Source organism: Rhinichthys klamathensis, unplaced genomic scaffold (assembly GCF_029890125.1).
Source record: "Rhinichthys klamathensis goyatoka isolate OS25496 unplaced genomic scaffold, OSU_Roscu_1.1 h1tg000391l_1, whole genome shotgun sequence".
Classification (NCBI taxonomy): Eukaryota; Metazoa; Chordata; class Actinopteri; order Cypriniformes; family Leuciscidae; genus Rhinichthys; species Rhinichthys klamathensis.
Genome location: NW_026606894.1, coordinates 33,545 through 44,111, shown reverse-complemented (window position 1 = coordinate 44,111; position 10,567 = coordinate 33,545). Strand labels below are relative to the sequence as shown.

General features: G+C 38.5%; 1 protein-coding gene across 1 annotated transcript; it reads right to left on the bottom strand.

Moving 5' to 3' along the window:
• Nucleotides 1-715: 715 nt before the first annotated feature.
• On the bottom strand, nucleotides 716-2,361 carry LOC130069981 (mRNA decay activator protein ZFP36). Its single transcript, XM_056234201.1, has 2 exons — nucleotides 2,287-2,361; nucleotides 716-1,800 (listed from the first exon to the last, which is right to left on the bottom strand). Exons 1-2 carry the CDS (start codon nucleotides 2,338-2,340, stop codon nucleotides 760-762), a joined length of 1,095 nt encoding a protein of 364 aa, XP_056090176.1. The 5' UTR covers nucleotides 2,341-2,361; the 3' UTR covers nucleotides 716-759.
• Between the last annotated feature and the right edge of the window lie 8,206 nt (nucleotides 2,362-10,567).

Below are 10,567 nucleotides of genomic sequence, written 5' to 3'. Positions count from 1 at the left end.
ACTCACAGTTCGTGTTATTTGCAAATGACAATTTTCGCCTCTTAAATAAAAGATAAGAGTGCAAAAGGCCATGGTACAACTTGACTTCTTTCCGGTACATTGTTATTTTCACATTCATGTTGGCTTGCATATTAACATTTTTTTTTACTCATTCTTGTGGATATCTCTGACTGTTGTTATTGAGAAGGACTGATACAGGACAGTGGACACTTTAAAATGATCCTGAGATTCCAACAGTGAGACTCTGTGCAGCTGGTCTTCATTAAAGCTAAGCGATAGCTCGTGCAAAGCAGACAAATAGGCTCAAAGAAACAAACAAAAAAGCCTTATCTACATTGTTCCTCCTTCGAAATGCATTCAAAACACAACTGCAAGCAATGCATAATACAAAAAAAGCAATAAATAGTTTTTAAAGAACTAGGTTAAACTACTGTCCGTTTAAAAAAATGCCTTAACTAAAGGCTACAGTATGTATGTTCAGGGAGCGGGTTAGACATTACACTAGATGTATATACTCTAAGTTGCTCGGCTTTGGTTAGACTACAAATAGGCGTCTTGGGAAAGTTCATCCTACAGACAAAACACTGCAGAACAATTCCCGATACAAATAAACCTAAAGTGAAGTTCCCACTGCACTTTCGAACTGGGTATACAACAGTATACATTGCCAGCAAAGTCCACGAACTATCACTCTTATGAATCAAGTGCAGAGAAACATCTGCACGAGTGAGCATGCACAATATGCACAGGCACTGCGTTCTAGTCGTCTGAGACAGACAGACGGCTGAAGATGGGCAGACGCTTGCCCTCGATCCCGGGAGAGTCGCAGTCGCTCAGACTGCTGGAGCTGGTGTAGTCGTCCTGGTCCGAGAGCGAGTCCGCAGAAGCGCTTCTCTGCAGAGCCGACGTGAGCGCGTACGCAAGGTTTCGCACGCTCTCCGAGTCGCTGATGGCGTAGAAGCTCCCGTTTGCTCCCAGATCTGTGAACGGGTGGCCGTGCTTTAGGGTCCCGGGCTCGGGGAACAGAGGGGAGAGCAGGTCGGGACTCCCTGTGGACGGAGGCGGGGATACAGACGAGGATCGGGAGAAGGCCAAGGCGTCCGGGACGGCGTGGAAACCACCGAGAGTTTGACGCTGCGAGGAGAAGCCGCTGAAGCTCACGCTCTGGCGGAGCAACTGCGGTCGCTCTCGGATGCTCTTCTCTGCGTGTGTGTGTGTGTGTGTGTTCTCGGAAACGCCTTGCTGCTCGTCCGCGTTGTGTATGAAGTGGCAGCGGGCGCCGTAGGGGCAGAAGCCGATGGTGTGGAAGGTGCGACACGGTTCGGTCTTGTATTTGGGATGCCGGTTGAGGCCTCGTAGCTCGTCCATGCCGTGTGCGAATTGGCATTTGGACCCGTACTTGCAGGTGCCGCTCTCCTCGTACGTCCGGCAGAGCTCCGTCTTGTAGCGAGTGGACATGGGTGCAGACTTCGGGGAGGACAGGGAGCTGTTGCTGATGTTTAGGCCGGGTGGTGGAGGAAGAGAGCAAGCCGTCGGGCTCTCGCAAGCGTTCACGTGACCCTCGATCATGCTCACGGACCGGTCCACTCTGAAGGGGATCTGGTTCAGAGAGGAGCGAGGCAGCTGATGCTTCTGCTCGCGGATCCAGGGCTGGTTGATGGCCGGCAAAGGCCACGGGTTGCTCTCGTTGCTGTTGAACTTAGAGTTGGGAAGAGTCACGGGGCACAGGGAGTGTCTGCGCTGGAATCCCACCACACGCTGTTTCTGCGTGGCATCTGTAAGGTCAATACCGCGGAAACTCTGGGAACACAGAGAGAGAGACTTGAGTATACTTGTTGTGCACAAGTTTCAGAACTAAATGCATGAAGAAACACAAATCATTGAAGGGTATGTTCACACAAAAGAATGATTTGGGTGGTCAGTGGGACCCAAATTACATGCATACATACGTACAAACATTTTTTTGGTTTTCAAAAGAAGAAGGAAAGTCAACCAGGTTTGAAACAACATTGGGTAATACTTCATTTTACAGTGTCCTTGTTAAATATGTTACTTACCATAGTAATAATGCATAATTACATGCAACTCACCCTCAACCAAATCCTAATCCTACCCAATCCCTATAGTAAGTACATTAATATGACTCAGTACTTAAATATATAATTTCACTGTAACAATGACACCTTAAAATAAAGTGTAACCCAACATTGCATTGAGTAAATTATGATTTGAGTGCTGTTTAAATGCTTAACTTTTAAGTTCAAGAAACAAAGTTCATATTCTTACCTTGCAAAATTCATCATCCAACTCGAGGAAGGGTGTGAGGAAATTTGATGGCATTTTTGAGATGCCTGGTTGTGATTCTTTAAGGATCTGTTGAACAACTGATGTCAACTTCTGCTTCGGTTACAACCACACTGTGGGAATCTCATTTTATAAGCTGAAACTTCAAACCCCGCCCACTTTCTGAAGAGGCGTGTCTTAGAGTTGGGCTCACACCCCTTCAAGAGTGAGGGAAGTTTGCTTGTGTCCTGTGGAGGGCTTCACAAAAGAGCAAACTCAAACTTTAGTGCATCTCAGATGAGGTGTAATCCACATGAAAAAAGTTTAGTTTACTTCTGAAAATAGCTCTAAACATGGTTATTGGGTCACTGAATGCAACCTTTTTTTACAGGTTAAACTTAAAAATGTAACTTTTTTTATTTCAGTTAGTGGCCAAGGCAACATTTCTCATTTTCACTTTAACTTGATATACTAAAATAACTAGGCAAAAATAAAACTGAAATAAAAGTTGGTAAAACTAATAAAAAGGTCAAAAACAACTAACTTACGAAAATGTAAACTAAAATAAAAACGAAATGGGAAAATATAAAAATTATACTAATTCAAAATATTCATTAAAAACTAGTGTATCAATGATATTAAAATAATACTGGCTCTATGAGCATATATTAAAAGTTGTTTTTCAACCATTCGTATCACAGCTATTGTTAGCTTTATCAGTCTGACATGAACTCAAACCTGGCCTTTAATTTGAGCCTTTATCTTACAATTCGCTGAAAACGTTTGTGTAAATATTTGAACTAAAATCTCTCAGAATAGGCTTTGCCTCTCAAGTTAGCATTGGGTTCTGTGTCTGCAACATTGAAATGAATATTAGCATCTTGTATTAGCATGTCATATTCAGCTGTAAATGACTCCTAACCTGAGGCCATTTTCACTGCCGTCATTATGTCGTTGCGTGACACCTCATCATACTTGATGGAGCAAATCAAGTGGGCAATCGTAGCCCAAAATCGCCCTCACAGGGGTGGGAGTCTCTGGGAAACCCTCGAGGGGAATGAAAACAAGGCAGTGTCATAATTAATTACAGAGATCCAAGACCGTTCAGCTGCATTAAACCGATTAGTCATCTGTACATAATAGTCCATTATCACCAATTTTGCGTCAACGATTTCCAGCCGCAAGGTTTAGTGTGAGGATTACACAGCGGTTTGTTGATAACCGGACTGGTGTGTTTCTGAGCAGGTTCACTCTAAAAAAATCTGGGGTGTTTTAACCCAATTTTGGGTCAAATATGGACAAACCCAAACATTGGGTTAAAAAAGTTATTTTAAATTTTAACCCAACGGCTGGGTTTTGACCCAAAGTTGGGTTGAAACAACCCAGCATTTTTAAATATTGTGTCTTAAACATGCATAAAAGAAGACATTCAGAAGAATGTCTGTACAATGAAAGTCAATTGGGTCTGGTGCTGTTTTGGACCCCATTAACTTACATTGTAAGGTTTTGATAACGTCTACTTTACACTCTAAAAAATGCTGGGTTGTTTTAACCCAACTTTGGGTCATATATGGACAAATCCAGCCGTTGGGTTACATTTTTTAATTAAAATTTTAACCCAACGTTTGGGTTTGTCTATATTTGACCCAAAATTGGGTTAAAACAACCCAGCATTTTTCAGAGTGCATATATGAACACACGGTTGAGAAATCTGTTATGCATGAATATTTACATATGCAAAGGAGTTATCTTGTGTTTCTAGTTTGACATTTCTGGTGGTTTTACCTTCTTTATCATTCTTGCAGTTTCATTGGACAATGCAAAGAAACCACGAGCAGTTCTCACCACATCGACTCTTGTGAAACAAGACACTTCACTTATAGTGACAGCACTGTCCCTTTAACACACAATGAAGTCTTATCACAGAGTGGAGCGTCAACACCTCATACAATCCTGCTATGAGCACTTGTTCTTTGCTGACTGATAAAGACAGCAACAGTTAAATATGGGCATGGAGATGCACAACTGAAAGCAAAGGTTTTATTTGATTCCAACAAAGTGCAAGTGAGCCAGATTAAAGCCTATTGTCTTTGTACAAAATACTACACTATAGGCTTTGAAAGCACTGTTTTAGATATCAGACACTAATGCAACACATTCTCTCGCGTCTTTTATTCTGAACTCAAACTCTCAGTGTGTGTGCCGGTTTAATTGCAGGTATTGTGCACAGCGGGCCTGAATAACTTCTTTTGAGGCTCGTGTCAAAAGGCAAAATAGGGAAGATGGAGGAGATTGCACAACGATGTGCTTTTCGCAAGAAAAGAAGCTTAGAAAAGGACAATTAGGCCTTCTGGGACTGCTGTTGTGCTCCTCGGTGAGAAATGCTGGCCTGGTCAGAATAGAGATCATGCACATCTGCAGACTACGCATATACACAAATCTGAATCAGCACAACTGTTTTCAACACTGATAATAATCATAAATGTTTCTTGAGCTTCAAATCATCATATTAGAGTGACTTCTGAAGGATCACGTGACACTGAAAACTGGAGTAATGATGCTGAAAATTCAGCTTTGATCAGGAATAAATTACACTATATACACTCTAAACAACGCTGGGTTGTTTTAACCCATATTTGGGTCAAATATGGACAAACCCAAATGTTGGGTTAAAAATGTAATTTAAAATGTTAACCTAACTTCAATTTTCACTTTCAAATGTCATTTTTTAAAGTACATTTTTAACCCAACATTTGGGTTTGTCCATATTTGACCCAAATTTGGGTTGAAACAACCCAGCATTTTTTAGAGTGTATTCACAAAGAAAACAGCTATTTTACTGATTTTACTGTATTTTTATCGCATAAATGCCTTGTTGAGATTAAGAAGCGACACCTTTTAAAAACTTACCGACCCCAAACTTTTCAACAGTTTTGTATATATTTCCTTTTTAATTAGTTATCATATAGGCAAAACTGTGAATTAAACCGTGGCACTAAATGTGAGCTAAGGGGATTAACGAAGGCGTTTGTGAAACTGATCCCAGACAGAAGGGTAAAATCTGCTCGTTTTTTGATCTCAGACAGGAAGGAATGTGAAAGTCGCTGGTCTACTTATAGACGTCTTACATAACGCAGAAAAACAAGTGGGTTATCAGCAGCCGTTTAGGAGGTTCAACTGTAGCTGTGAGGTTTTGACCAGCTCTCTCTCTCTCTCTCTCTCTCTCTCTCTCTCTCTCTCTCTCTCTCTCTCTCTCTCTCTCTCTCTCTCTCTCTCTGCTTTAACCAACTGCAGCTTCTCTGAGCCCCTTTAAAGGGATAGTTGACTTTGAAATTAATTTTTGGTATGTTTTAACTTACAAGGGCATCCAAGATGTAGGTGTCTTTGTTTCCGCAGTAGTTTCAATTTTGATATTTTTAGGTCAAACCGTTCTTGTCTGTCAGTCATATAATGCAGGTCTATGGTCACCACCTCAAAGAGCATGCACAGAGAAGTCCAAATTAAACATGATTTAATGACTCGTAAATGTAAGTACACATTGATGGCCTGAGACACGAAACGAGCGGTTTGTGTGAGAAAACGAACAGTATTTATATCGTTTTTACCTCTTGTAACGCGCAGACCGAAGCGCCGGCGCCCTCAGATCACTTGGACGTGGCTGTGTTTACAAGAGGTAAAAACGATATAAATACTGTTCGTTTTCTCACACAAACCGCTCGTTTCGTGTCTTAGGCCATCAATGTGTACTTACATTTACGAGTCATTAAATCATGTTTAATTTGGACTTCTCTGTGCATTTCAAAGTCAACTATCCCTTTAACACTGAATGATCGTGAAGACAGACGCACCAAGTCATGCTGATGATTGTCTGTGGATGAGAACAGATAATGGCACACTCAGAAATGTGGTTCTGAAATAACATGTTTTAGTAGGCCCGTCTTGTCAACATGTCCACTGAGCTCCTCAGACGCCATTAAATGATCATTTAGATGTTCAGTGACTTTACGCTATACAGAGAGACGAGGGCTATGTGTCACAGTCTTTACTCCAGTGAATATTTATCGAGGTCGGGTTATTTACATGTTCTGCACCTGACGTCTACAGCGCAAGTTATGGTTCATTGAACACTAGCTGTCACAACTGAATCAGGCGTATGGCGCTTGAAAAATGTAAATAGTAATACGGCACAAAATGTTTTAAAAAGTTGATAGTTTGAACTAATATTATTTGTGAAAAGAAGTGCACTTATATATTTTAAAATACTGTGCATATATTCATATTAATGTAAAGAGAGTAGACGTGTACTAAAATGCAACATCATCATTGCATATGACGTGAATGATTGTGAAATTACATATAGAAAGATGATTGCAACTAATTGCATTCAATATAAATTTAAATTAATTGAGTTTAATTGTATTGTTAAATAACATGCAATTAAGTGTCCGAAAACATTACATTCATTTCACACTCATTAATAATTATACTAAAGTGTGCTTCTTTTTCACATGGGATGCTTGGGCTTTTGAGTAAAACACGTATCATGTGACAACTTGCCCCGATCTCCACATTAGCAAACTGCTATTCAAAACGAACCGAATGTTGTTGTTCACATGCATCAGTTTCTGAATATGGCAAACAGCTTGTTGCCAATATCTCAACGTTATACATGTGAATGAAGAACATAGTTTATAGGTGAATTGCACATTCGAGGTCCACTACTCTTTGATCCATATTGAGATGTGCTGATGACTTGTTGTAACATGTTCCAGTGTTCCCATCAGAAGAGGAGTGTCCCCCCCCTCCCGCTCTTCACTGGCGCTCGGACTCTCCCCCTCTGGAAACGCACCGACCTGCTTTGTGTTTTCTCCACAAGGGCCCTTTTGTTGCAGGGCTCCATATGCCAGACAAGGGACTCAAAGACTGGCTCCCCGGCTCTGGCCGTAAACACGTCTGGCCTGGAGTGGGGGGAGGTTACGAGGAGCTGCTCTTTCTGCTGGTGTGAATGGGGTGTGGGTCAGTTATAGGTCCAATCGTTGCTAAATCAATACGAGGGTCTATAGAAGCGGCCCTATGTGAGTGTATACGTCCTCTGTCCTGAACACAGTTCCCACACACATACTTTCACACTGACCACTGAGACATTGATTCGCCTGAACACTTAATCCCAGCTGAGAAAGACACTGAGACTCAAAGACCTCGAGAAGACCCTCATATTCTGGCAAACACCAATGTTAAAATGCAGCCCCATCATAGTAGTTTTTAAAATAAGTAATATGATATTATAATAATATTGATGACCTTTGCCGTCATCTAACGATCACAAAGTTAATCTTCAAACCATTAATAATTTAATAACACTATTAAATTATTTTTTTTGTGAATCTCAACTATACATTATGTTGTGAAAATTTAATTTAAAATTATTTAGTTTTTTTAGTTTTATTTACAAAAAATAGTATAAAATTTGTATATTTTTAACAATTAAAAAATAAATTATAGGCTATATATAACTATTTATTATTATTAATTTAATTATTAGGTTGCAATATTAACATTCTATACTATTTTTGTAAAAATGTTGTAGAATTTTAATATTGTAACATAATAATTAAATAACAAATAAATAATATACATATATTATTTATGTATTATTGTATAATAATGAACTAATTATATATGTATGTATATATATATATATATATATATATTCTACAATATTAAAATATCAAATAGTATTACATTTTAAAATAGAAACAATAATTAATATACAGTAATACACAAATAATATATCTGATTTATTTATTTTTTATTTATTACATTACAACAATACAATTTTTGTACAACAACATAATATAATTTATTATTTGATTATTTTAAAATATTAAAATTCTATACTATTTTCTGTAAATAAAACTAAAAACAAATAATAAAATAATTGTGAATGCTACAAGTGCATTTTCACAGCATGTTTTGAAGATTAACTTTATGTCAGCGTTAGATTACGGCAAAAGTATCTAAAGGTAAAAATAAGGCAAAATTAACATTCAAAAATAAAATTGGATATTTAATATAAATTCCCCCAATTTTTCCATTTAGATTACCTACCAACCAATGTGATAAAACAATATATTGACTGTTAACTGATATGGTGCAAATACATTGTGCATACACTCTAAAAAATGCTGGGTTGTTTCAACCCAAATTTGGGTCAAATATGGACAAACCCAAATGTTGGGTTAAAAATGTAATTAAAAAATGTACAGTTGAAAGTGAAAGTTGAAGTTGGGTTAAAATTTTAAATTACATTTTTAACCCAACATTTGGGTTTGTCCATATTTGACCGAAATTTGGGTTAAAACAACCCAGCCTTGTTTAGAGTGTACTGATATTTAATAGCAAATAACACATATCGACTTTAAGCTAAAAAGCCGATAGATAAATAGATAAATATTTCAGAATATTCATTGTATTTCATAATCAATTTGAGAAGTCCTCCAACACACTCAGTATTCATCACCCAAACAATAAAAAGTCTTTCCTGGTTGTCCCATTAGAAAGTGACTGTAATCCCGTCGAATAAAAGGCATCTCAAGCCATCTGGGGTTTGACTGGCTCCTCACATATGTAAATGTGTGTGTGTGTGTGTGTGTGTGTGTGTGTGTAGCTGCAAGCACTGATGGCTCTTCTTTACACACATTTCCTGAGCTTCCTCTTACCTGCCCATTCACACCCTCTTTATTCCCAACAGCACATTTCCATGTGTGAAGTGCCTGAACGAGTCGAGCGCTTCAGTGTTTGCAGACGCCGCTCATGTTGAGCTGCTGTTTCAGTGGAGGATCAGCGTGTCCTTGCTAACGCATCTAAACTGTAACTTTTAGCAGCATCGGCGAGGAATTTGAACTAATGTTGCTCTAAGAAGCCAACAGTAGCTCTCCTGAACGGCCCAAAGTGGAAATCAAATGTGTAAAAGTTGGGGGTTATGGTAAATGGTGTCATATAAGGGTTTTATTAGAGGACGTACTGTGTTGGAATCACAAATGAATGATTTTTTTTCAGTCTGTACACTCTAAACAATGCTGGGTTGTTTTAACCCAAATTTGGGTCAAATATGGACAAACCCAAATGTTGGGTTAAAAATGTGATTTAAAACTTTCACTTTCAACTGTACATTTTTTGATTACATTTTTAATTCAACATTTGGGTTTGTCCATATTTGACCCAAATTTGGGTTAAAACAACCCAGCATTTTTTAGAGTGTATAATCAGTTTAAAGTGAAATGCAGTCTGAACACATGTAGTAAACCCCAGTCACACACACGTTGCTGTGGGAGAAGGTTGCAGCTGGTCAGGATGGGCCGTGTCGAGGACTGAAAGCTGGAGTTAGTACGCAGGACAGACTCCACACAAAAGCTCCAGCAAACCCCCTTTCATCAGCGCATTATCCTTCCTTCTCCTTTGTTTTCATCTGGCTGTAACCCACTGATGCCCGAAATCCTTGCATGGATGTTGAGCGAGATGCTGGGAAGTGTCCGGGACTCTCCTGGGATTTCATCATGGACTTCCAACGCAGTGCAAGGGAATGTCAAACTAAAGACACACGTATCAACAGCAATCTAAAAATAATCATGCGCTTCTAATTACACTCTAAACAATGCTGGGTTGTTTTAACCCAAATTTGGGTCAAATATGGACAAACCCAAATGTTGGGTTAAAAATGTAATTTACAATTTTAACCCAACTTCAACTTTCACTTTCAACTGTACATTTTTTAATTACATTTTTAACCCAACATTTGGGTTTGTCCATATTTAACCCAAATTTGGGTTGAAACAACCCAGCATTTTTTAGAGTGTATAGCCTAAACATTACTTGAAATAACTCAAATAACTGTGTTTCCTATTTAAAATCCATAAAAGTGTGAATAACTCTAATTTTACGTCTGAATTATTGTGTTAACTTCTGGATATACAGCCATTTCTCGCCATGCAAATGCAAAAACTTCACAAAAGTGCTTTTTAAAAATGTTTACTGTGTATTAATTATTAGGAAGCATCAGTGTTTAATGACTCCAGTTATGCATCCCTTATGTGCTATAAATACATACGTACATGCAAATACACCGTTCAAAAGTTTAGGGTCAGTATGATTTCTTAAAAACGAAATTAAACTTTTATTCTGCAAGGATTCATTAAAGTGACTGTAATTGCCTTTATAATGTTACAAGATGTTTCTGTTTCAAATAATTGCTGTTCTTTCTATTAATCAAAGAATCCCGAATGAT